This window comes from Cynocephalus volans, chromosome 8, assembly GCF_027409185.1.
Source record: "Cynocephalus volans isolate mCynVol1 chromosome 8, mCynVol1.pri, whole genome shotgun sequence".
Taxonomy (NCBI): Eukaryota; Metazoa; Chordata; class Mammalia; order Dermoptera; family Cynocephalidae; genus Cynocephalus; species Cynocephalus volans.
This window is the reverse complement of record NC_084467.1, coordinates 588,752-615,589: the sequence shown is the minus strand read 5'-3', so window position 1 is coordinate 615,589 and position 26,838 is coordinate 588,752. Positions and strand designations below refer to the sequence as shown.

Here is a 26,838-nt window from a genome sequence, read left to right as displayed (position 1 = left end):
GCCCAGCGACCCCGGAGCGGCCCCGCGTCCCTCCCCGAGCCCGCGCCCGCGCGTCCTCCCCCGGCGGGCGGCGGCGGCTCCTGGAGGCGCGGGCCTCTGCGGAGGCGGCGGGGGCTCAGCATCGGGCCGGGGCCGGGGGGGCGCCGGGGCCGGGGGGCGGCGCTCAGGCCCGGCCCGGCCCCGCCCGATGTCCATGAGCGCGAACACCATGATCTTCATGATTCTGGGGGCGTCGATCGTGATGGTGAGCGGAGGGGCTTCCCGCGCGCGCCCCCAACACTGCCGCCGCCCGCGCGCGCCGTCGCCTCCACCCCGCGCGCCTTGTTTACCGGCCCGCGCGCCCCCTCCCCGGCCCCGCGCCATCCCCGGCCCGCGCCATCCTCGGCCCCGCGCGCCCCCTCCCCGGCCCGCGCCCTCATCCAGCCCCACGCGCCCCTTCCCCGGCCCGCGCGCCCCCTCCCCGGCCCGCGCTCTCATCCAGCCCCGCGCGCCCCTTCCCCGGCCCGCGCGCCCCCTCCCCGGCCCGCGCTCTCATCCAGCCCCGCGCGCCCCCTCCCCGGCCCCGCGCCATCCCCGGCCCGCGCCATCCTCGGCCCCGCGCCATCCCCGGCCCGCGCCATCCTCGGCCCCGCGCGCCCCCTCCCCGGCCCGCGCTCTCATCCAGCCCCGCGCGCCCCCTCCCCGGCCCCACGCGCCCTCTCCCCGGCCCGCGCCCCCAGCAGCCCCTCCGGCCCACCGGGTCCTCGGCGCTGACCGCTGGCCGGTCATGGGCTCTTCCAGGCCATCGCGTGCTTGATGGACATGAACGCGCTGCTGGACCGATTCCACAACTACATCCTCCCGCACCTGCGGGGCGAGGACCGCGTCTGCCACTGCAACTGTGGCCGGTGAGTCCGCCCCGGCGCCGGCATGACACGCGTGATCATACATGTGCGCCGGGCCCCGCGCCGGCTGGGCTGCTTTAGGCCGGTGGGAGCTGCCGGGTGCCCTGGGGGAGGGGCCGTCCCCGGGAACAGCCTGGGCTAGCGCGGCGCCTCCTGAGAGGGGCGCAGGCTGAGCCAGTTAGGACGCCCCCCAAATGCCTTTAGAGAAAGGGCCGGCCAGGATGGTGATGGCGGGGTGGGCCCGGGGCCTCCTGTGTCAATGCCAGGAGCCCGGAGAGTGGCAGCCCAGTGTGGCATCCACAGTGGAGGCGCGGCCCAGCCTCTGGGAGGGGTCAGGCCCCGGGCAGTGGACTCAGTGTCCTCCTCCTGGCCCTGCACTGGATCCGTGACCTTTCCCTAGAGCCCAGGGCTGGGAAGTACGGAAGGTCAAGGTGCGCAGGGCCCTCCCTGAGGGGCACCTGGCACAGCCCCTGCACTGCAGAGAGAAGGAACTGAGGCACGGGGTGGGGAATAAGGGGCAGAGCTTGCTCAAAGTCACTCAGAGCTAGGGGAGAGCCCAGGCCCCCTACCCCACTGTGTGACCCCCTCCTGTGCACACGTAGTGATGGAGTCTTCCCCGCCATGCATGTCTGTATGTCCCTGTATGAAATAAACATCTTCTCATGAGACGCGCATGTGTGTACCGTCTGTGCATATACATGTGCGTACACACAGCAAATGCACACATACGCATGCCCTCTCATCCCCACAAGACGCCTTCATGGGTGACATTGTCATCCCTGCTGGACAGATGAGGAAGTAGACAGAGGCTTTGGAGGACACACTTGCCCAAGGTCACGCTGCTAGTCGTGGACGGGCGGCGGGTGGGAGAGGAGGCACAAACCTTAGACCCTGCACTCCTGCCTCAGGGTCTGTGTGCACACATAGTGGGTGCAGGGCACGTGTGAGCCAGGACAGTTGTGTGTCTTGCTAAGCATGTCACATGCCTATGGGTACAGATAAGTGTGTTGATAGAGAGCAAGGCATTAGAGTAGGTAGAGACGAGGGTGTATAAGATGCCCACATGTGCTGGGGATGGGGGGAGAGTTTGCTGGGTGGCCACGTGTTCCCAGAGAGCCCTGTATTCCTGCCGGATGTGCACGGCCTGCCCGGCATGTCTGATGGCTGAGGAAAGGCACAAGGTCAGGTCCACGGCCTCCAGGGCCATGACTGTGAATGCACGTGGCTGGGTGATCCTGAGACCTTCCCTGAGGCTGGCAGCAAGCACGCTCCGGACCCAGACTCCAAGCCCCATGAACATCAGTAATACACATTTCACATGTGTGGGTGGTTGTGACCAGCGCATACCTGCCTGTGACAGCACTCTGAGGGTTTGCCAGGGCAGACAGGGAGCATGTTTTTAGAGTGTATTTGCATAGGGCGAGCATAAGCGCTTCGTGTAGTATCCAGAGTACATGTGGGCTCATGTAATACAGGTGCCTGTAGGGTGCAAGCTGGAGCCAGGCCTTTGTGCACAGGAAACACAGAGCCACACTCTGCTATGGACATAGTGTGTTTCTGCGTGTGTGTCTACATGTACATGCTTCGTACGCATCTCCACATACAGGATATGTAAATTCTGCATACGAAGTCCTCTTGTATATTGACAATATATATGTGTATGCAAAGTACACATATATAATACAATATACAGCACAGAGTGTGCTCAGGGAACTGTTGAAATGTCTCCATGTGGATGCAGCAAATGTGTGTTCAGATTACAGTTGTGCACATGGAGTGTACATGTATGCACCATACACACACACTGTCACAACAGATTCAACCCATGTGGACACACTGTGCAAAATAAGCGTGTATACATGTGTATGCCTTGTACATGCCTATACGTGGAATTTCATACAGATGACATGCATGTGAATTAATGCTCCCAAGGACGCATGTGCACAAAAACCCCATGCATACGACAGTGTCCCACGAGAGGTTGTCTGTGTGTAAAGCCGAGTGGATGTGCACTCACATGTGCTACACACCATTCTCGTGACTGAGGGTGTGCACAGTGCACAGATGTGGAGCCTGTGTCTGTGGTATACATGCCATGTCCTATGCATGTGGCCGGCGTGTATACACAACATGCGTTGGACCTTGGATAGACACATGCAGTGTGTGTGGCTCAGGCAGGACACACGTATGCACACGTCACAGGCATACGTGTGCAGATGGCCCGTCTCTGCTGAGGCCTGCCTCATTCTGCTTTCACCTGGGAGACCTGAGCCCCGGCCTTCAGGAAGGAGAAGAGCCAGGGTCAGGGGAGGAGGAGCTGCAGATGCCCGGGCCAGCCGTGGGGCATAGGTTGTGACCTCTGACCTCCTGGAGGTTGGGGCCCTGCCTTTCCCTACTTGCAGGGCCCCAGGGAAACTTCTGGCTTCCTTGCTGACTTGGTCTTCGAGTTTTCCACCCTGGCCAGCTGTGCACCCACTGCTAACGGGTCAGCAAGAATTTCCTCCCCTGGGGCAGGCGGCAGCTGCACATTCTGGGCGACGGATAATAGTTTTCCAACAGTGGTGGATGATGGCTAATGAGCTCATGGTGGGACACGCGACACTGTCAGGCATCAGTCACAGTCACGCCTCACCGACTGGCCGGGGGCCAGTGGCCCCTGCTTTGTGAACGGTGGTGGCCCCCACCCCGCCCACCGAGACTGGCCACGCTCTGGACATGCTGAGCACACTGGCTTCTAGGGGTCCCCAGGAGGGATTTCAAGGAGGCCAGGGCAGGAACTGCCTCCTTTCTGTCCCTGCTGGCCTGGGTTTGGGGCTCAAGGACCCTCCGGCCCCATGGGGAGAAAAGTGCTCATGTGGGCCCGGCCGGGCACAGAAACATGGGTGAGGGTGGGCGGCAAGGGCCCGGGAGGACGGGTCATGTTTCCATTCTGGGGAAGGTCCCTGTGGCCAGATGTGGAGCGAGGCCGGGGAAGGGCGAGGGGTTGTGGAGTAGGGACCTCAGGGTCTTGGCTGAACACAGGCAGGGAGCTGCCATCTCACAGAGGGGAAGACGGGGAGGAGCAGGTTTAGGGGGAGAGGAGCTATTTTCAGACACGTTCGAGGTGCTTGTAGATCCCACGTGGAGACCAGGCAGCTGGAGCTTGGAGCAGACATGGGGGGCAGCAGGGACTGCAGGGAACTGAGGGGAGGGGGCTGCGAGGGGCCGCAGGGCAGGAGGACCCTGGTGGCCCCTGCATGGTCCTGCAGGAGGAGGTGCAGGGAGTGTGACCACTGTGGTGTCCTGGGCATGCAGGGCCGTGGCTCCCTCTTGGAGCCTAGAGTTCACTGTCCCGGGAGCTGATCCCTCAGCAGAGCCACCATGGAGCCCGGAGGGCTTCCTGGAGGAGGTGTCCAGCCGGCCCTGGAATGGGAGGGGTAGCTGGAGGGAGCTGTGTGGGGAGCATCAATGACACCCTGAAGGCGAGCAAGGGCCTGAAGGATTTGGTGGCTTGAGACTGGATAGTCCCTGAGAGCCGGGAAGGGGAGAGGAGAGTGATGTGTAGCCAAGGCCACGTGGACCTGTCCAGCCTGGCCTGGGCAGCCAGACACTGTGCATCCCAGGAGCAGCTGAGTAGGCAACAGACATGCAGGTCTGTGCGGGGCATGGGCGAGCAGGTGCCCCAGGAGAGGGGACAGCAGGGGGGCGCTGGCAGAGCCCCCAAAGCCTCCAGCCCAGAGAATCAGGGCAGCAGAGGCGCCTGCGAAGGACAGAGGAACAGAAGGAAGCCTGGGGCGTGGGCCGGAGTGACGTGGAGGGCATGCTGAGAGACACTGGTGTAGACAGCCCCTCAGGAGAGCCGGAGGGCAGGCCCTGGAGGCGGCAGCGGGCCTCTGTGAGCCCGGCTCTGCTCCAAGCTGGGCTGTGGCCAGCGGGTGGACCGCAACCCCTGCCACGGCACATCTGTTCCAAGCCCTCCCCCAGAAGGCGTTGTCCACCTGCCTGCCCTGCCTTCCTGCGTCCCTGTCCGGGTCACCTCGGAGCCCCAGGCCAGCAGAAGGCCCTAGGAGGGCAGAGAGTGCTGGCTTGTGGCAGACACGCCCCTGCCAGCCCCAGCCCCTGCCGCCTGCCTGGACTTCACTCTTGGTCTCCCTGGGCCGCGGCCACTGACCTCCCACCCTCCCCAGCAGCTCTCCCGCCTGGTGTCCTGGGCCTGGGTGGGCCGAGGCCCCCTTCCTGACCAGCCCATGGGGCCTACTTCAACGAAGCCCCCAGGGTGCCCCTTAGGAGTCATGTCACCAGCCTCAGGGTCCCCAGTCTGCCCGGCCAGGCCCCGGGGAAGGCCGGGTAGGGGCGGCGGGAGAGGTGCCAGCCCGCCCTGCCGCCCGCAGGCACCACATCCACTACGTGATCCCATACGACGGGGACCAGTCGGTGGTGGACGCCTCCGAGAACTACTTTGTGACGGACAATGTGACCAAGCAGGAGATCGACCTCATGCTGGGCCTGCTGCTGGGCTTCTGCATCAGCTGGTTCCTGGTGTGGGTGGACGGCGTCCTGCACTGCGCCGTGCGCGCCTGGAGGGCCGGCCGGCGCCACGGTGAGTGCCTTGCGGCCGGCGCCAGGAACACCACCTGGTCACCCTGGCCTGGCCGGCCGCCTGACCACCCTGTCCCCCTGCAGATGGCTCCTGGACCTGGCTGCCCAAGCTGTGCAGCCTGAGGGAGCTGGGCCGGCGGCCGCACAGGCCCTTCGAGGAGGCCGCAGGGAACATGGTGCACGTGAAGCAGAAACTCTACCACAATGGCCACCCCAGCCCACGGCACCTGTGAGCCGTGCACAGGACTCCCTGGGGCCGCCGTGCTGCCGGCCGCTGTACAGGTGTAAAAGGGACCTCGCAGACGCCCAGGCCGGTGGAACTGGATGGTGGCCTTGGGCCCAGTGTGTCTGGGGCTGCAGCCGGCCGGGCGAGTCCAGTGGAAGGTGCTGTCTCTTCTTTTTATAAAGGGGGTCGGGGTGGGGCTGGGGTGGGGGAGCCCACTGGGCCTCAGGAGCAGGACCCTGGCCTCCTGGGCCGTGCAGGACACAAGGGCAGATTCTGCCCCAGAGGTGCTGGGGGCTGGCGGGTGCAGGCCCAGGCAGTGCCACGCCTGGGCTGGGACCACGTAATTGAAAGCTGCTGTGTTGTTTCCTGTGCACTGCGTCCATCTTTCCATCTCAGAGCCAGCTCTGGTGGGGGGGAGGCAGGCGCACACGGGAGCACCTGCAGGGGCTGGGTGCAGGTCCTCAGTAGCTAGAGGCCTGGGCCACTGTGGCCTCACTGTGAAGTCCGCCCCTGCCGTGGCCAGTAAATGCTCAGAAAGCTGCAGCCTGTGTCTCTTTGTCATCTCCAACCCCAGGGACTGCAGAGACCCCTTCAAGCCCTGCCTCGCACCAGCCACGAGATACACACAGTCTTGTGTCAGTTTTTATTTGGTTCTGGATAAAAAGACCCCAGCTCCAATCATGGGCGGAGCGGGTGAATCCTCTTGGCTGGGGCAGCCATAAAGTCCTGGATGCCACTGGCCACTGGGGTTGTCCAGCCTTAGATGTAGCCCCCTCCCCACCCCAGGGTCTATCACAGTCACAAACATGTACAGGGTGAGGACCTGCGGGCCACAGCAGGCAGCAGCACTTTGGCCAAAGGCTGGGCAGCTCAGGGCTGCCTCCCTCTCAGCCTGGTCCCTCCAGCACCACCCCAAGCCTGGCTCTCCCCACGGGAGCTGAGAACAAGGACTAGGCCCTGATACTGCTGGTCACAGCTACAGCTCAGCAGCACCTGCCCTCTGAGCTGGGCTTGGAAATCCCCGAAGAGCCTCCTGTGAGGCAGGAAGCGGGCCTATCCCTCCCCAGCCAGTGCCCACAGTGGGAAGGGTATTCTGGGGGTCAGAGGAGCTGAACCCACCACACAGATGCCCACAGCTGCACCCTGGCCCCGGTCAAAGAGATATTTAAAAATGCTAAAGGGGAGAGGGAAGAGGGAACGTGGTGGCCGGCGCTTCCTTCCAGAAAGGCCACCTGGCCGGTGTGTCCAAGGCGTCCAGACCCTGCCCAGTCTGGCTGCAGCCTCAGGGAGACGGGGGCTGGCCTCCCCCGGGCCTGGGTCCCTGTGCCGTCAGCCAGCGCATCTTCTGCTGGTGCTGCTCGATGGCATCCTGCACGCGGGCGTCCACCATGGCCTCGGTGAGGACACCGTCCTCGGATGCGTACGCCATGGCCTGGCAGGGAAAGAGAATGCTGAGGGGCCGCCCAGAGGGGCACGGCGTCCGGCACACATGTGGACACACCTGTGCTGTGAATCGCAGCACACAGAAGCCGCTGTCCCTGCAGCCCCACGGCCCTGCTGGTGTCCCCAGAACCAGCACTGCCTGTGTGCTCCCCTGGGTTTCTCCATTACTTTCTAAAAATAGAAAGCATGAGGCTCCCCCACAGCAGACACAGCTCCCTCCAGGCAGGATGCAGAACGCAGAGCCTCCTCAGCGACTCTGAGCTGCAAGATACAACTGCACAAGCCCCCGCACAACCCGAGGCAATTTGGGACCTCCCACTCTAACCACAGAGAGGTCCTGCAGCAGCCCCCAAGGCCAGGCTGCATCCCTGCCAACCTTCGTGCCCCAGCACACAGGCAGAGCTGTCCGAGGCTGCACCAACCTCAGGGGCACATGGGCAGGGGCCACCCACTAGTCAGGAGTTGCCTGCGGCCAGGCCGCCCCTACCACGTCCACTCCTCATAGATGACTGGGTGTCCCTCTTGCACCTCCTCATCCTCCCTGAGGACAGCACCCAGGCCGGCAGGCGGGGGGTCTGAGCCAATCAAGCTGTATCCCCTAGGCACCATTTAAAGGATGGCCTATCGCCCAGCACCCTGGCCTCGTGACATGGCTGCCCTGCTGGCCTCCCACGTGGAGCGCACAGGCTCTGAGAAGCATCTGAGAAGGGCAGGAGTGTTCCCTGAGGGGAGCGTGGTGGCCCAGGGGCCCATGTGGGCCAAGGCTGGGTGTGCGGACTTCAACAGGGCAGCCCTGGGCACAGGACCTTTCCTGCTGGGCCAGCTGGGTGGGGACCCTTGCCCTGTGCCACAGCCTATCTTCCCTGACAATAGGCAGGGCTGGAGGGGGCATGCAGCCATCTTCCCAGCACACCGTCACCTTGACAGAGCCTGAACAGGGTGGTGACTGCGCAGTGCCTGTCCCCCTTGGCAAGCAGCACCAGCAGGACCGTGGCCGCGAGAGCGGGATGTACCCACAGCCCACCTCCCTGGGCAGACTGACGCAGGGCAGCTACTGAAATCACTCCTAGTCCTGAGGCGACCCCAGAGAGGGCCGAGGGAAGGGTGGGCGCCTCACCCCTTGGGCCAGTGCAGGTGGCGTGTGGCTGGGCGATGAGCACACCAGAGGGTGTCCTGGATGCGAGCCTGGACCAAGCCCAGGTCTGAGGTGGGGTTAGCAGTGACCTGCGAGATCCAGCCCACAGCAAGGCCAAGGGGCCACTAGAGCTGTCCTTGCAACTTTTCTGTAAACCTGAAACGATTCAAGAATAAGAGACTAAAGGCAAGCCCAGAGCCTGAGGGCTTCACTGCTGAATTCACCAAACATTTCAAGAATTAACACCAGTCCTTCTCAACCTCTTCCAAAACACTGGACAGCAGCGAACACTTCCTAACTTAATCTGAGGCCAGCCTTACCCTAATACCAAAGCCAGACAAAGACACTGCCAGAAAAGGTAAACTACAGACCAATATCCCTGATAAGTGTTTATGCCAGGAGCCTCAACAAAATACCCGCCAACCAAATTCAGCAGCACATTAAAAAGATGAAGGCCGGCCCGTGGCTCACTCGGGAGAGTGTGGTGCTGATAACACCAAGGCCACGGGTTCGGATCCTATATAGGGATGGCTGGTTTGCTCACGGCTGAGCGTTGTGCTGACAAGCCAAGGGTTGAGATCCCCTTACTGGTCATCTTTTTAATTAATTAATTAATTAATTAATTAACTAATTAATAAAATGACACACCATGGCCAAGTGGGATTTATTCCTGGAATGCAATGATGGTTCAACATAAGAAAATCAATGAATATAATACGCCACATTAACCAAATAAAGAGGAAAACTTGCATGATCATCTCCATTGATGCAAAAAAAAAAAAAAAAAAAAGCATCCGACAAACCTCAAGACTCAACTAACTAGGAACAGAAGGGAAAGTCCCCAATGCAATAGAGGCCACATGTCACAAGGCCACAGTGAACATTATACTCAATGGGGAAAGACTGAAAGCTCTCCCTTGAGACTGGGGACCAGGAAAGGACGCCCATTTTTGCCGTCTGTTCACCACAGCACAGGAAGTTGTAGCCAGAGCAGTTAGATGAGAAAAAGAAACAAAAGTCGCCAAAGTTCAAAAGGAAGAGGTAAAATTATCTCTGTTCTGAGACGACATGATCATCTAAGTAGAAAACCTGAGAGTCCACATCAAAAAACAAAACAAAAATTGTTAGAACTAATAAAGTCAGCAAAGTTGCAAGATACAAAATCAACATTAAAAGTTCCATTGCTCTACACTAACAGTGAATAATCCAAAGAGGAATTTTTTTTTTTTTTTTAAAGATGACTGGTAAGGGGATCTTAACCCTTGGCTTGGTGGTGTCAGCACCACGCTCTCCCAAGTGAGCCAGGGCCAGCCCCGAAGAGGAAATTATGAAAGCAATTCCATTCATGACAGCATCGGAAGGAATAAAATGCTTAGGAGTTAACCTATAGGAGTACATGCATGTTCACGAATTAAAAGACTACATCATGTACTACCCAAAGCAACCTACAGATTCAATGCAATCCCTACAAAAATCACCATAACAGTTTTTTGTAGAAATAAGAAAAACGCATCCTAAAATTCATATGAAATCTCGTGGGAGCCTTAATTGGCAAAAATATCTGAAAACGAACGAAACTGGAGGACTCACACTTCTGATTTGAAACCTCACAACAAAGCTACAATAATCAAAACAGTGCTGCACTGGCATAAAGACAGACATACAGACCATGAAGAAAGAGCCCAGAAGCAAACCCTCACACATATGGTTGAAATGATTTTCAAAGGGCGACAAGACCATTCAACGAGGAAAGAACAGAAGAAACTGGACGTCCACAGGCACAGGGATGAAGTGTGTCCTCCGGCCTCCCACGATATACAAATATTAAGCAAAATGGATCAAGGACCTAAGCGGAAGACCTACGACTATAAAACTCTTAGAAGAAAACACGGGAAAAACAACACTGAATCTGGCAGCGATTTCTTGGATACAACACCAAAGGCACAGGCAACAAACAAAAGAAAAAACAGATAAGTTGGACCGCATGAAAATGAAGAACTTTTGTGCATCAAAGGACACTATCAACAGAGGAAAAAGCAACCCACGGAACAGGAGAAAATATTTGCAAATCACATATTGATAAGGCGTTAATATCCAGAATATACAGAGAACTACAACTCAGTAAGAAAAAACTACAAACAACCTGATTAAAAAATAGGCAAAGGACTTAATAGACTGTTCTCCCATGAAGATAAACAGGTGGCCAATAAGCCAGGAAAAGGTGCTCGCCATCAGCAGTCACTAGGGAAATGCAAGTCAAATCCACACTGACACACCAGCTCACACCCATCAGGAAGGCTACTCTAAAAACCGAACAAAAACAGAAAATGACAAGTTTTGGTGAGGACGTGGAAAAACTGGAACTCTTACACACTGTTGGTAGGAATGTAAAACGGAACATTGTGGCAGTTCCTCAAGAAATTAAGCAGAAAATTCTGTGGTCCAGCAATTCCATTTGTGCGTATAGACACAGAAGAATGGAGCTCTGGGTGTCAGCACGCCCATGTTCACAGCAGTGTCACTTGCAAAAGCTAAAAGCTGGAAAGAGCACAAGAGCCCACTGACAGATAAACACGGTGTGGTCTAGCACACAGTTGTTCAGCCTTAAAAGAGTTCTGACACGCGCTGCAGTGTGGATGCACCTTGAGGACACTGTGCTCCGTGAAATACGCCAGTCACCAAAGGACAGATACTGAGTGACTCCACTCACACGAGGTTTCTAGAACTGTCGAGTTCGCAGAGACAGAAGGTAGAAGGGTGGGTGCCAGGGGCTGGTGCGGGGCTGGGGAGTTAGTGTTCAATGGGGACAGAGTCTCAGTTTGGGAAGATGGAGAATTCTGGAGACAGATGGTGGTGACGGCTGCACAGCAGAGCGAGTGCGCTCGATGCTGCTGAGTGCACTTAAAAATGGTTAAAGTGCACAGAAACAAAAACACAACAAAAGATAAACAAAAAATAAGAATAATTTTTAAATAAAAAAAGCAAAAATAATTTAAAAAATTTTAAATGGCTGAAATGGTTAGGATGGTAAATATTGTATAAAAAGACAAGAAAAAGAGGCGGTAGGATCCACACAAGTGACTCGCATGAACTTGAGTTAACACAACAAACGCACTGAGAATGGTGGCTGCGGTGCGGGGGTCCATGGAACGCCACCAAGGTGGGCTTCAAAGAGCATGCGCACAGGCACCCACAGGATGTCCAGCCCAGGGGTGGGCAGGAATGCCCACAGCGCCGCACCTGAGGCCGGGTGCCACGTCGGGGCTCTTCGCTCTGCGTCCTGCTCCCCTCACCCATGGAAGGAGCGGATGGACCAGGCAGTGACCAGACATGACCTGATGAGGACCAGACCCCAGGGGCAGGGCTGGCGGACTCCACGTCCACTTGCTGCCTCAGTGCTTCCTGGGTTCTTCAGCGTCCCCAGCCTGTCACTCACAGGCACTTCGGAGGCCTGTCACCTGCTCTGGGCCAACACAATGTGAGGGGGTGTGCTGTGCTGAGGCAGAGGCTTTGTGAGCCAAGGAGTGACCGCATGGCGGATTCAGTGTGTGCCCCTCAAGTTCCTCTGTGTTCACCCTAAGCTGGGTGGGGCTGGATAGGGAGGTGGGGCCTCTAAGGCAGTAATTCAGGTTAAATGAGGGCATAAGGGTGGGACCCTGATCCCACAGGATTAGTGTCCTTGCAGGAGGAGACACCTGAGTGCTCTCTGCCACGTGAGAACACAGTGAGAACGTGGCCCCCTGCGACCTGGAAGGGGCCATCCCAGGACCCGACCCCACTGGAACGCTGATCTCAGACCTGCAACCCCCACTCTGTGAGAACAATTTTTGGCTGTTCAAGGCCCTAGCTGTGGTACTTTACTATGGCCGCCCTAGCAGACTGAGTCCTGCCAAGCTCTCTGCTCTTGGCTTCATCACTGTGGAAACAGACGAGGGTCCCAAGAGAGGTCAGCCTGGTGCCGGGTCCTCACTGCCACATAGCAGCACACGGGGATGCAGTCTGCAACTGGGGTGCGCTACAGCAGCAGAGCCCGCTCACTCTGTACCTGGGCTACAATGTTGAGATCAAAGAGGTATCTGTTTAATTGACCTCACAACACATTCGCTTACAAGCACTGCTAGCTTCAGAGTGGCCAGAGTGCCACACACCTCAGACAGCAGGCCCCACGGCGGCGAGGCCGGCACAAGCCCCTCCTGCCCATGGACCTGGACCTGGCTCTTCTCCAGCAACCAATGAAGACCAAGGCTGCCTGGACAGCCACACCCAGCACTCCTCAGGGGAGCTGCAGCTGGGACATTTCAGAGGATAAAGCGGGTATGAGGGAACAGGGCAGCCACTTGAGCCTGTGTGCCTTGAGTCATGGCAGGCAGGACGAAGTCCCATCGCCTGATCCAGGTGGTTGACTTTCAGGAGTGCTCACACACAGATGACTGAAAGGCTCCGCGGACAGAGGAGAGGGGAAGACCCGCCCGCAGGCTAGGTACCCCGTCTGCAAGCAGAGACTCCTGCACCACCTGCCTGGCTCCAGCCAGGGACAGAGTCCAGGGTTTACCTGCGACATTCTTGCGGGGCTGTGGTGGCCTAATGTGGACCAGAGCCAGATGGGCCGCATGGCACAAAGCCACTGGCTCCCCTCCCCCATCCTGCCTACGAGGAGCACGGCAGGTGCACGGCAGCAGCTGGTGAGGCTGCCTCACTGGAACGAGGGTAGCGGCAATCACATCTGTGTGCAGAAAACCCTCCATCAGAAACGCCCCCAGGCAGGCAGGACGGCCGCTGGGACTCACCTGCCACGCCACGGCAAGCTGGGAGATCTCCCGGCCCGACATGCCCTCTGTCAGCTGAGCAATCTCCGAGCACTTCTTCCCGTAGTCAAACTGGGCCAGCTTCAAGCGCCTGGAAAAGGAGTTCCCAAGTGGTGGCCAAGGCTGGCAAGGCCGCACACATCCACGGTGGGGGTGTGTGTGCACGCACGCATCCATGCTGGGAAGACAGGTCCCGCCCTGCTGGAGCCCGTGCCAGGGACCCTGGGTGGTGCTCTTCTGAACACCCCTCATTTGATGAGCCAAGCTCTGTCCTAACACCCTGTCCTTCCTACTGATTGCAGGGCACTCCTGTAGCCCGAAGGTCAGTGTAGCCTCACCCTCAAGAGCGCACCCCTCCTGCTCGCTCCAGATCCACCCACCCAGCCCCAAATAGCACACGGCAGGTAAACACTTGGCCGGTGATGAGCTCTAAGCCTGCAGGAAATGGAGGGAAGAAAAATGAACAGTTCTGAGTTAAACAACTAGGTTGAATGATGTGCTACCTCCGGGCTCTGGCAATAAAGCCTGGCTGAAGGCCAGAGGACCCGTTAATCGTTAATGGTGCTTGGAGAGCTTGGGCTGCAGTTGCGGCCACGTCGGACCATCAGAGCTAGGGAGACGGGGGCCAGCCTGGGTGGGGGAGGGGGCAAAAGGAAACTGAGGCCCAGATACCAGGCTCAAGGGGAAGGACAGGCAGCAGGAGAGGGCAGCAGGGGCGAGCCAAGTTCTCTCCAAAGCAGAAAACAGTGACAGGAGCAGTAGCAGGGATTTAGGTCAGGCAGGCGGAAGGACGGCAGTCTGGGAGCTGTGAAACCTGGTCCCCTAGAGACGGTTAAAAATGGAGAAGCCTCTGCTGATCTAGAGCGTGCTGTGTGGGGGAGGGGGTCTCAGCACCTGGGGGTTTTGGCCCGGGGCTTCTGCTACCTACACCTGCCACCACCAATCACAGGGAGTCTGGTGGCATCGAGGAGCTCGTGGTCAGGAGCAGCAAGGTGCACATGTGGCTGGCCGCAGGGAGGCCGTGTTGGCAGTGGACAGTGGTGACTGCCCACCTGCAAACCCAACACAGGGGTCTCAGCCCAAAGCTCAGCACCATCTCCGTCACAGCAAACTTGAGTACAACGCCACCCAGGGTGGGGATTTCCTCAAAGCCCCCAGGCACTTAAGGCCCTTCAGGTAACTGGAATGTTCTGCCTGTAATAACAAATCCTGGCTGGAGATGCAGATGCTGCTATCAGTGGTGGAACCGAGCCAGGGTGCCACACAAATGCCCGTGTGGAACCATAGGCCAGGGGGAGGTACCCAGACCAGGAGGTGGGGCTGGGTGGAAACACCCAGGGTAAAGGGCAGGGGCGGCCGCTGACCGCAGTGAGGGACAGGGCGGGGCCGCAGACACTTACTGCTTTCCTTCTGTGGCCGGCTTAAGGACATACTTGTCAAAATACATTCTCACCAGGCGCTCCCGCTCCTCCTGCCGCGGCAGGTCGAAGCTGACCATCTCGTCGATGCGGTCGTTGATGGCCCAGTCGAACTGCTCGGGCTGGTTGCTGGCCAGGACTAGCATAAACCTGCAGCGGCAGAGATGACGCCTGCCAAGGGCTGCCCGGCCCAGCACAGCCCCCTCCCAAGGCGACAGGAGGGTCTTTTAAAACTCCTCAGGCAAACTTCCTTGGCAGCTTTTTACCCAGAAAACCTCAGGAAGATCCAGCCACAGCCCTTTGCCGCCCTCTGTCCCTCTGAGTTTCCGAAGGGTCTGCTTCACTCTTATCCCGTCCCGCAGCCCAGCTCGATGGGGAAGCATGAACTGAAACACCCGCTCCCCCGCTGTCCAACCTCATGGTGCTTGGAGGAGGGAATGGGCACCCTGGAGTCCGGGACAGACGCCTGGCCACACCGGGAGCCAGAGTAGTGGGGCCAAGGGTTCAGCTGGGCAGAGGCGCCAGCTCAGCTTAGCAGGAACCCCGCCTGCCTCTCCAGGGAGACCTGAGTCAGGCCCCTGAAAGCATCTCTGCTGTAGCAGCCACAGCCCACAGCAGGGATGTGTCTGAGAAGACACTGCACAGGGACCGGCACGGATGAGGACCAGAGGGGTTCCAGCAGCGCGCACGAGTGAGATTAAGAGACTCAGAAAGACGGGTATGCCTGGCAATAGATGACTATCCTAGGGCCACCCTGTGCCCACCATCCCGCCAGAGGCTGAGGCCCCGTGCTCCGTCCCCACGCACAGGATCTGCTTGTGCACTGACTTCCCAGTGAAGCAAACACACTTCCGTCTCACGCCCCGGGGCCCACACCGTCACGGGGGTGGGGTTGATGGCTCCTGACCAGCTGGGGCATCAGGAGGGTCTGGGCCGCTCAGACCGCCTCCCGCGCAGGCACATGGGTGGCTGGAAGCCAAGAGGCACGCACAAGGTTCCTGCCTGGCAAAGGGCTGATAGGGCTGTGTGGACAACGACAACTGCCTGGCTTGGCCTGGGACATCCGTGGCACGTTTACTCCACGACACGGCACTGTGCCTTCCTGAGCCAGACCCTTGGTTGCCCTTCCTGGGCAGGGACTACCAGGTGGGACAGTGACCAGTCCGGAAGGCTGCCCAGGTACCATGTACCTAGTTCCTGGCCCTGCCCCACAGCAGCCGTGTACACTCGGGCAGTGCCTCAGTTTCCCTCTGTGAGCACCGAGGGCGGTGGTATAGGGGAGTGCTCTGCATGGAGGCCTTACTTGCTGCTGTGCTGGCCGGTCCTGTGCAAGAAGGCGTTCAGGGTGGCCCTGAGGTCCTCACTGATCTTCTCCTGCAGAGAGAAGGTCCCGCCTCAGTCACGAGGCAGCCAGCCTGCGAGCAGTTTGTAAACAGCCAAGGTGGAAAGTTCCACAAAGGCTGCTGTTGAAGGGCAGAGGCCTCCCTCCTGCAGGGAGCAGGAACTTGACAGCTTTTATGCTTTTATGAATCTAAACTTGAAAGCCAAAACTTAACTTCAAGCAGAATCTAAAAAACGCTACAGCTGTAATTCCTGTTTTTCCAACAAAACTTACAAAGAAAAAGCAAGTGAGGAGAGACTCATCCCCTCCCCGCTCCAGGACGCAGCGATGCGAGGCCTGGGCGCTGGGCCACCCTGCCCCTCTCCCACAGCTCCAGAGGATACTCACGGTCGCTCGCTTCCTGAGGAAGGCATCGGCTTCATCTACAAAGAGCAGGAGGCTATGAACGAGAGGGCGGCCAAGAACACGAGCATGTCTCTGGAAGCATCCAGAAGCAGGCTGGGTGGGGCATGTTCCCCCAAGGAGAAGCTGCTCCACAGAGCACTGGCTCTGCCCTATCGGGAGCCAACACAGTGACCAGGAACCCTAACCACACTCTGCCCTCAGCTCGGGGCCATGGCCCTGGGCAGGCTCCTGATGCTGATGCAAAGACCCCCTCTCCCCTCTGTCCCCCTGCCCCACTTCTGGCACTCAGCAAATATCCCACAAAATCCCTCTTGCATGAAGGGCCCAATGACCACAGTGGTCCACACTGGGTGAGTTTCTCTCTCATGGATCCCCAAGCACAAACACCTGCCCAGACCCCCAGGGTGTTGTCAGAGGGTGGAGGCTGGTAGCATGGCCATGAGAAAAGGGGGTCCTGGCACGCCAGTCAGAACTCCCTTCCCGGCGGGCAGCCCAGTGGGCCACAGGAGCCGGGTCTATGGGGGCAGGGGGGCGCCTCACCCTCGCCGGCTGGTGTTGGCCCAGTCGAAGACCTTGTGCATGGCAGTCACGCCTTCCCGCCCCATGGGGGCTACGTCCCCACCTGTCATGATGGCGTAGTCCATGCCCGAGTGCAGGGCGAGTTTCTGGGCAGGAAGGGGTGGGGAGAGACAGAGGAGGTGTTGCCCCCACAAAGCCACCCTCACCTGTGCCTGGAAGAGCTGGGGTGGCAGCCGCCTGCCCACGTCCACACCGAGCCACCTGAGAGGGCTGCAGCCCACCCGAGGACAGCTCCCAGGACTGGGTCTGTCCCACCCACACAGGCTGGAGAGAGCCCTGTGGCACTCTGTCCCACTGCATGGCCAGCACTCACCTTGGCAAACAGTGTCTTGCCGGTGCCCGGTGGCCCATACATCAGAATGTTCCGGTACAGGCTCTTATTCTTCTTGGTGTTCCTCGTGGCTATCGCGATGTCGCGCACCCGTGCCTCCAGGCTGGGCTGCCAGGGGAAGAGGATGGTTTTGGGGAAATGCTCTCCCTGCCCAGAGACAGTCTCCAGGGACAAGGGTTGTTCCACAGGGACGCCCGGCTGCATAGCCCATTCCTTGTGGAAACAGCTTCAGAGGCAGCTTGACCCCGGCTGGGTTTAGATGATAAATTGGATTTCAGGAGCCAAAAGCTGCCAGGCATCAGCACGAGGACCCAGTGCACACAGAGCAGCTCAGTGCCAACGTCCCTCCCAAGCCACATGCGGCCCCTGCTCTCACCCCAACTTACACTGAGGACGACGCCCTCCAAGGCATCCTGGGGCCTGCTGAGAAGCCGCCTGCTGACCTGCAGGGAACATCGTTGGGGGTGTCAGCAGGCTTCAGCACAGCCGCCCACCACGAACTACCACAACACACAGCCGGGACGACCTCGGAGCTGGGCAGGCAGCCCTGCTGGCAGATGTGGCACCCACAGCTCAGCTTGGGGGACTCTCAAACCTGTGTTGACTACTTTCTCTACCACCCACACAGAGTGATTGGCAGAGAGGCCGCTCACACGTGTGGGGGACAGGTGCAGCAGGCGCCCACGCAAGCGAGAAGCTCCACTCCCGGGGGCAGCCAGAGGCTGTGCTGCTTCTAGCAGCTTCTCTGACAGAAGTCTGGAGCCCAGGACAGGTAAAGAGCTCCAAAGCGCACCAGACACTGGTCACATCAACAGATCCCGCAAAGAACCAGGGTGCAGTCTCCCTGTGCTGACGAGGGCGGGCCCGACAGTGCAGCATCAAGTGTGGGGAAAAGCAGCCAGAACTAGCATGCAGCAACTAGCATGCAGCAGAGGGTGGCGTTACCAGGGAAGAGGGCAGGAGAAGCCTGCGCTTGTCACGTGCTCATGACGCAGAAGGTGGCGTGGGGGACGGAACGGCGTACTACCTGGATGGGGTGTCTCAATGCCTCCAGGACCGTGATGCGGGATGTCTCCCGCACCAACGACGGCTTCCCCAATCGGGCCTCGATATGACGGCCAGCGACAGCCGTGGCATTCTTGGCGGAATAGACCCCAACGGCCAGCAGTGTCAGTCCAGCCACCTGGAGCAGAAAGACACCAGCAATATACCCGCAGCGTCTACGCCCAGCCTCACCGCCTCCTCTCATCCTGCAGCCAAGGGGTGGCCACAGGACCCTGAGACCCCAACACAACCCCTTGCAGCCAGCTCCATGAACCGCCACAGGCAAGGTACCAGAGGCTGATCACACACCCTTTCGCAGAGCGGTTTCCGTGCAACTCTCAAAGTAACAGCCTGACGCCTAGGCCACACCGCCCCAGGGCTGAGTGTGGCTCTCGGGGCTGCTGCTGTGCGCGAGGGCCACGCTCGCCACTGCTTTCTTAGCCACTAAAAAGTCAGGCCTTACTCCTGGGAAACAAGATTAACCCAAAATCAATAATTGTTTTTAAAAAGTTCACCGATCAGCAGCTCAGCTGCTCGGTTCGCTATTTGCTGGCTCCTCTTGGCAGTGCCAGCAGTGGTGACATCTGTGCACACAGTTGCACTCTCGAGTCTTCCAGCCACGGGCAGCCCACTAATAACCAGTGGGAAGCAGTGTCATCGCAGCATAGGGAGCCAGCCCACACTGCCCTCTGAGCGCCCCCTGCACGCAGGCATGGCAGGATGCGCAGGATGCATCTGTGAGCTGCTCAGGGCCTCCATACCATGGGATTTGAGCATTTGGCTGCAGTGGGCCAGTACCCTGCTGATGGGGAAACCTCACAGAACTTGTTTTGAAGAGGTGTAATGCCTCAGGGTGCTGAGTCAGAGGCCACCTCCTGCCCCCTGGAGTCTTGGCGGGGCCCACTCTGTCACTGGGCAAGAGAGCTTCTGGTCACACTCTCCCAAGGGCAGCAACTTCAATGAAAGACGGACCCTGGAGCACCAGCACCCTTCCAAGCCTTCTTCTGGTTGGTCGGGTGGAAACCTGGTGCCTCTTGGCACAGGCTGCTGAAGCCACACCAAATTGATCAAATAGACAAGACCCAGAGGCCCTGTCACGCCCAGGAGAGGGGCAGAGGCACAGCAGCAGCCAGTGAAGCACAGGCTTGCCACATGTCCAGGCAGTCAGTGTGGTGCATACAACAGGGCACCAGCTGCCCTGCCACGGCTGCGGGACTGGGGGGCCCTGGGGAGGCCCCACAGCTGCCACTTGGTCGGCTCCCAGGGGGCACATGGTGCTTACTGTGGCTGTCACCTTGTCCCAGTCTGTCACAAAGGCACGGAATCCTTCCCCAAACAGGGCACCAGCTGTCCTGCAGAGGGAAAGCAGCCACATGACCAAGAAGGACATGGAGACCTGTGCACATGGCTGCAGAAGGTCAAGGGCGTGATCCCTGCAGCCTTCCAGGCTCTGAGAGATCAGCCCCAAAGGTCAGCACACGAAGGACCTGCCAAGATGGAAGAGCAGAGAGTCCCCCACCAATGTGCTGACCCAGAGCTTCCCAATCACAGGAGAAAGGGCTGGAGACCCACGCAGCGAAGGCTCTATCTGGGAGCCACTGGGGATGGGTCGATGGCGGGGGCTGGGTCTTGGCCGTGTGCGCACCTGATGGACTCCAGGATGGTCTGGCGGTTCTCAGCAGCCTTCAGGCGGATCTGCTCACGGATAATGTCCGCGTTTTCCCGCTCGGCCTTGGCCCGGGCACGTGCCTCAGCCTCAACCCGCAGCATCTCATTCTTATGTCGCAGCTCCATCTCCCGCTCCACGGTGGCTACCCCAGGAAAGGTAGGGAGAGTGGCGCTTAGCCTACAGCCATGCCTGCCTCTTGGCTCACACTGCAGACATGAAAGCCCAGACCTCGGCAGGACAGTGCTGAGCAGACCATAACCCTGGGGCAGCCTCTTCAGCAGACAGAGGAGCCCTGAAACCAGACCCTGTGGCCGAGTCAACCCTTCCCGGGGCAACGTATTTAAATGAACAAAATGCAATATAGAGAAAGCCCACGTACATTGAAAGACAACCCTCAAGACCCTAGAGAAGCATGTGATACGATCACACACAGGCCTTTACTGACACCTGAAACGCAAACGCCTGAGGAAGAGCCCACCACCCTTGCAACCTGGTGCCTCAGGTCCCCCCAACAAAGCACTGAGGTGACATGTTTGTGATCTCCCCCAGGGCACGTGCACACAGAGCCGACACCACAGTCTGTGTTTATAACTGAAATTCCACCACAGGACACATCACACCAAGCATCGTTTTCCTGTTCAAGTTAACCAGCCCAGCACTCCCTGCATGGACCCTGGAGGTCCTGGGGCCACACACAAAGGCCTCTGCTGAGAGCATGCCCCACGTCACAGAGACCGAGAACCCTGCCAGCCCTGCTCCTGGCTGTGAAGCCCCAGGCTGCAGAATGCAGAGTTCTGAATCATGGATTTTGGTAAGCATGCTGTTTAAATGTTTCTTGGGGACTGAAGTGCTCAGAGCAGCCCCTGCCCACACCAAAGGTCCGTGCTCACCCTGGGACCCTTCCACCAGCAAGACTCGCTGCCACCTCCACCGCCCCTGCCTGGGCTGAGGTGACACCCACCTCTCCGCATGGCCTCCTGCTTCTGCACAGATTCCTCCTGCTTCCGCAGATTCTCCTCATTGATAAATTGCTGAGAAAAAGCCATAGAGAAAGAGAAAAGCTTTCAAAATCAGAAAAACAATCAATACCAACGCAAGAGGCTGCGGCTGCTCCGAGCTGGAGAAGCTTCACCCACCTCCGAGGGGCCCTGACTTTCTTGGGGACCACAGGAGCCTGAAGACTCCACACCCTGATACGAACACTCTTGAAATGGGCCCCTGGACATGTGCACCCGAGGGGCTGGGCTTAAAAGCCAAGTCCACCCTACCCACCACCTGCTGGGGCAGAAGCAGCCTCTGCAGCAACTTCACCAGTGAGGATCAGCATGGGGAGGACCACCAGGTCCCACGACCCAGACTCATGGCTGTTTTTACAGAAGTCTGTTTTTTGCTTAAATGTAAAAGCTGTAATACCCACAACAAGCAAAAACATTTGAAAGCCCCCATGAACTCAAGACAGTCTAATGAGCCCTAACAGGCAGAGGGTGAGCAACACCAGGCTCTTACCACGGCCCCTGGGACCCTGCCCTCAGCCTGTCACCAACCTCCCAAATAGGACCTCACCCAGCAAAGCCAGGTGCCCAGGCAGAGGGTCCTCACCTAGTGGGAACCCTCAGAGCAGCTGGAGGACCTGCCTCTCTAGAGGCCACAGGAAGGCAGGTGCATTCACGTGCCTGTGCACATCTGAGCCTGCACATCTCTGCATACACGTGTCTGTGTGTGCATGTGAGCACCTGTGTGTTTCTGTGTCCCAGTGAAGTTCCCCCGGGACCAGCACCTACCTTCAGTGAAACAACACAAGTGTCCTCACCCCTTGGACTCTGGCCCACCAGCCACCCCAGGATGCAGCCTGTGCTCCCAGAGGTGTGCCAAGCTCACCTGCTGCTTCAGCTGATCCTCGTAGCGCTGCCGGGCCAGCTTGTCCTGGTACTGGGCCCTCTAGGGAGGAAGAGAAGGGCGAGGACACATCTCAGCAGGAGCAGGTGCCTGCCCCCGACACAGACACGCCGGGCACGCCCATCCGGCTAAGTGCGAGGTCTGTAGGTCTCAGGTCTCTGCAGGAGGATGTTCCAGGGCGGCCTAACGACTCACACCTCTGTAGATCCTCGGTCGGTCAGGAACAGAGACCCAGAGCTACGCCTCAGCCCCGCCGGGCACCTCAGGCCTCCCCTCCCACATGGCCACATGTGCCTTACAGCCTGGTGCTGCCGCGTCTCCTCGCTCAAGGTCTTCCTTCTTTCCTCAGCCTGCACTCGGATCTGCTCACTCTTCAGCTGCTCCACAGCGGCCTCGTATTCCTACGGGATGCACCACTCAGACTCCCATGCTTGGAGCTCACGCTGCCATGAGCATCCCCTCCCATGTGCTGCACGGGCTCTAAGTAGTGGCATCACATGTTGCATCCAGACTGGTCTGCACAGCAGGCCTGGCCAGGGTGAGAGCACTTCCAGAAAATGCAACCTGGACTGACAGCCCCACACACCTAAGTCGGCTCTCAGCTGTGCCCACACAAAGGCTCCAGCCAGGAGGAAGCCAGACCCACAGCAGAGAGAAGCACCAGGGAAAGACTGGGAAAGGACCCCAGGGAGGGAACCAGATACAGGACAGATGGTCGAGCTCCTGGAGGTGCCTGTCACTCCCTTTCCAGAGGTTGTTTCAAGATGGCTCATGCCATGTGCTCACCTTCTGACTACATTTCACAACAGCCAAGAACAGAAGGCAGAGCCTGTGTCTGTCCTATGCTCCCTGCCTGCTCCAGAGAGTGCAGAAACGAGGTACGAATCTCGAGAAGATCCCCCACCCTTGGAAGACCAGACATCTCTCTCCTACAACTGCCTTTCCAGGTGGCTCTGCTGCAGGGACTGAGGATACACCAGTGCCTCGTCTTATACCTACCCCTGCTTCCCTCCAAGGAACGAGGTGCCAGGCGTGGCCCTGGGCCTTCCGTCCGTGTACACATCCCCCAGGCACCCCCTGCCCACCACTCACTTTGAGCTTGGCTTGTTGCTCCATCTGCAGCGTCTGCTCCTGCATCTGCGCAAGACTCAGTGCATCCTTTGCGTGGCCTGTGGTGGCGTGCATGAGAGAGGGCATTAGACACGCTGCCAACACCCGGACATGCCTACAGCTAGCAGGTGAGCGCTCCCTTGTGCCAAGGGGCCCTCTGGGAAACCACAGCCTTGCTTCAACCCCAGAGCCCAGTGCTGCTTCCCCAGCCCTCCTCACCTAACCCACTTTATTCCTGCTCAGACCTTGCTCAACAACCCCTCCCTCCAAAGGCTGCTGCCCATCCACAAAAGAAAGCCTGGCGCATGCGTGTGATCTTATCCCCAAGGGACCATCACACTCAAGAGCGCTCCATCAGAAAGGCCATCCACACTCACTGAGGGTAGAAGGAAGGGTCAACATGGAGGTCATTACCCAAAGAAACAAAAAGAAAGGTGATGGCTAGAGCGTCCCTCATTTTTTACATTGCATATGCTTTTCAAAGCTTTTGACACATAGTGTCATCGATGTGCTATCAAACATGTGCAGAAAAAAAAAGGAATGAATAAGAAGTAAACAAGAACTAAGTCAGATGCAAGCCAACATGCCCAGGGTTACAGAGACACGCACAGTGTAAATATCTTCTCCGTGTGTTTTGTTCGTAGGGTGGAACTGACATCCGTCAATATTTGAAAGGTTTAGAAAAAAACTTGATCTCTGGTACTCTCCTAGTTAAAGAAGCCTAAATCCTAGGTCTCAAGTTTTTCTATGAAACAGTTTTCCTGTAACTATAACTCCACGTTTATTAAGGTTTTAGTTTTTTTCTTTTTCTGGAGGTAAAACTGACAAAATGTGCCACACCATTGTAAGCACACCCCACGTGTGAGCAGATGTGGGGGAGCTTTGGGTTTGGCATCCGCCTGCTCACGGCAGGCGGTTTGACGTGATCTCTGCCAACAGGCATCAGCATCAAAGCTTGGCAAGGACCTTCTAAGCCTGCCTCCTGGAACCTCACGCACAAGGCTCTCCCCGGGCCTCCAGTGACTATTGGCACAGATTACGAAGCGGGGGGCCACAGAAAGCACTGGGTCCTGTCCCACTCAGCTGGGAAGCTGGGGAGGCCAAGGGCTGAACACAGCGAAGGGACTCCAGCAGCTCTCACTCCGAGAGGGAAGGGACGGGGGCACAGCAACTCCCTGCGCTGTCATCCCAGTGAAAGGTGTCACAGTCCAACAACACTGGGACCACATCCCAGCTGTCCTGCTCACTCACAATGTGACCTTTGGCAAACTACGTTCACCTCGAGGCTGTTTCCTTCCCCGAAAATGGAATGATTGCAGTTCCTTCTCCTTCTAAGTCATGGGAGGATGGAACATGAGAGAGCAGGTGAACGCCAGCATAGGCTGTTATGAGGACCCTAAACCACAAGTTACGACTTTTCGAGTGATAACTCGTCACCTTGAAATTGTTCTGTACTAGGAGACGTACATCCCAAAGCATTAATTAAGCACTTACTACACTCAAAGTGCGTACATGGAGCATACAGGCAAACGCACTGGTGCACACAGCTCTAGGCCAAATGTGCTGCTCTGACTTCCAAGGAGGACCTAAGAGAGTGTCAGGGAAGACCCTGGGAATGAGGCAGCATGGGCTGGGCCTCGAGGGACAGAGAAGGTGGTCGGTCTGTGGGGAGGAACTGCTGGGAACAGCTCCACTTTGCTGGAGAGAGCAGAGAGTTCAAGGCAGCAGGCTCAGGCTAAAACACAGGCCAAAGATGCAGAACAATCCAGGCACCCAGGAGCTCATAGGACAGGCTGGCAGGGGGTGACCAGGGAGATGGGCAGGAGGCACCATGGGAAGAGGAGCTTGGGGACAGATAGGGGCAGCAGACCAGTGAGAAAGCCCTCACCAGCCAGCACTGAGGCCAGGAAGTACAGCAGGAATGACAGTGAACGAGCATCCACACCTGCGACAGAGTCCACAGGAAACAGAGATTGATGGGGGGGCGAAGCAGGCCTCCAAGCCATGACATCCTGGGGACTCTACAGGAGACCCCGACTGGCAGGGAAATGGGGGCTGAATCATGGACAGTAAAGGCCCAGGCACTGGGGAACCAGGCAGAGAATGTGCGGGGAACGTGGGGAGCAATTCAGAGGTACGAAGAGGATGAAGAGAAGGCCCCCTCAGCTGCTGCCCTCAGACACACCCCAGGCCATTCACACAGACCTATATAACCACATGGGTTCGGGGGGCGCTAACAGTCAAGATTCATCTTCCAGAAATGGGAGAACTTTGAAACTGTGCACATGGTTAGTGGGGACCCCCCCCCCCCAAGAGCTGGGGCGGAAATGTCTCCCAGCTAACCTTGCAACAAGAAATGAGATCACATGTCAGAGTCTGCTATCTGAAGTGCCCGAAGCCCAGCATTTGTTTCCCACCTCAATCCGATCACTAAAATTATCTAGTACCCTTAAAACACCTGTTGGGAGGGGAAGGCGCACTGCTAGGCCTACTGGGACGTGTCCTGGACCTAAATCTGAGTGTTCTGAATGTCTTCTAGGGACCTGAGAGAGCCAGGCCCAGAGACTGTTGTCCAGTATGTTCGAGTAGCCCCCTGGGGAAGTGCCAGGGATCGAGTCACGAAGTGCCAGGCCCCTTCTTAAAATTTTGAGAACCGCTGTATTATTTTAATCAATATTTATTCAGCACCATTTACATTCCAGGCTCTTAAACACTAAAAACTATACCTTCATACAAATTGTTAAAGTCACAGGAGAAAGGAAAGTTGAGGGAAGACACCTGGAATTAGGAAGGTCCAGTCACTACCAACATCTCTACGGCCTTAGGTCTGGGAGTTCATCAGGCTGGGCCAGCACCATCTAGCCCGTAGCTTTATAGACCTCCGGGGAACCCTAACACACTAATATCTCCCAATAATAAACGCAAATCTACTATATTCTCATTAAAACCAAATGACTCAAATTTGTATCCCTTGCTAAGTAGAAAACTGCTACAACCCCCATAGACGGATCTCCCGATCTGGCCACGCCTTGGCCTGTCCCACGTGGAGGCGGCAGGAACAGAAGGATCCCTCGCACCCGGCCGCACCTGAAGACACAAGTCCGCCCAGCACCTGACACCCGTACCTCTGAAACAGCTCTGCACAGGCCTCATCGCCTGGCGTGCTTGTGACAGCTGGGAAGGTGCAAGAGGGTGGCAGGAAGGATCTGAACCTTCCGGCACGCATGGTAACTTCGGCCCAGTGCACTCCTGGAGCCGGTGACCTCACCCGAAGAAGGGGGCTGCCGACAGCCACTTGCTCACTCGGCGGCTCAGACTCACGGGTGAGGCGCCCCGGAGGGCCGGGCCCGGCCGGCGCCGTGTGCGGCAACCTCCGCTTCCCCGGCCCCTGGCCCAGCCCCCCGGCCCGGCCCCGCCGCACTCACGCGAGTGCTCCAGCTCGCGCGCCGCCTTGGCCGCGCGCTCCAGGCCCGTCGGGTCGAAGTTGCTCCATTTGTCCTTGGGGGCCGGCCGGTCTCCCGCGCCGCGGTCCCCGCCGCCCTCGGCCCCGGGCTGCGCGGGCGGCAAAGGCAGCGGCGGCCCCGCGCCTTCGCCCTTGGGGCCTTTGTTGAGGCCGAAAAGCCACGACATGATCCACGAGCGCCGCCGCAGCCACCAAGACCGCAACCCGAGCGTGCCTCGCGCGACTGCCAGCCGCCTCCACGCGCGCGTCGGCAGTCAGGCTACCGCGCAGACGCAACACACACCCCTTCCTCCCGGGCGACGGAAGCGCGTAAGGGCCAGTGCCGCGCGCAGTCCTCGGATTGGCAGCGAGGACTGTGACGCCATCGGCGCCGCGCCGCGATTGCTCGAGGAGGCTCTGGGGGCGGGACGAGGCACCTGGTTACGGGGGCCAAGGAGGGACATAATTATTGAGGTGGGCATGTGGCTCCCAGGTTTACGTCAGTTCCGCCTAGCAACCGCAGTGTCCCGT

General features: G+C 58.4%; 2 protein-coding genes across 3 annotated transcripts; one reads left to right on the top strand and one right to left on the bottom strand.

The window, feature by feature from the left end:
* Window positions 1–187: 187 nt before the first annotated feature.
* Window positions 188–5,842, top strand: TMEM240 (transmembrane protein 240). The gene is made up of 4 exons (XM_063106874.1): window positions 188–244; window positions 781–887; window positions 5,255–5,463; window positions 5,547–5,842. Exons 1-4 carry the CDS (start codon window positions 188–190, stop codon window positions 5,693–5,695), a joined length of 522 nt encoding a protein of 173 aa, XP_062962944.1. The 3' UTR covers window positions 5,696–5,842.
* Window positions 5,843–6,326: 484 nt separating this feature from the next.
* Window positions 6,327–26,561, bottom strand: LOC134383354 (ATPase family AAA domain-containing protein 3). Of its 2 annotated transcripts, XM_063104294.1 has the most exons (16): window positions 26,291–26,561; window positions 22,848–22,924; window positions 22,055–22,156; window positions 21,738–21,797; window positions 20,821–20,890; window positions 19,836–20,001; window positions 19,473–19,542; window positions 18,174–18,329; window positions 17,533–17,589; window positions 17,129–17,254; window positions 16,777–16,901; window positions 16,219–16,270; window positions 15,793–15,863; window positions 14,472–14,639; window positions 13,054–13,162; window positions 6,327–7,120 (listed from the first exon to the last, which is right to left on the bottom strand). In XM_063104294.1, exons 1-16 carry the CDS (start codon window positions 26,493–26,495, stop codon window positions 6,971–6,973), a joined length of 1,764 nt encoding a protein of 587 aa, XP_062960364.1. In that variant the 5' UTR covers window positions 26,496–26,561; the 3' UTR covers window positions 6,327–6,970. The 2 variants fall into 2 exon arrangements, with proteins under 2 accessions (XP_062960364.1, XP_062960365.1); XM_063104295.1 differs by lacking the exon at window positions 17,533–17,589.
* Between the last annotated feature and the right edge of the window lie 277 nt (window positions 26,562–26,838).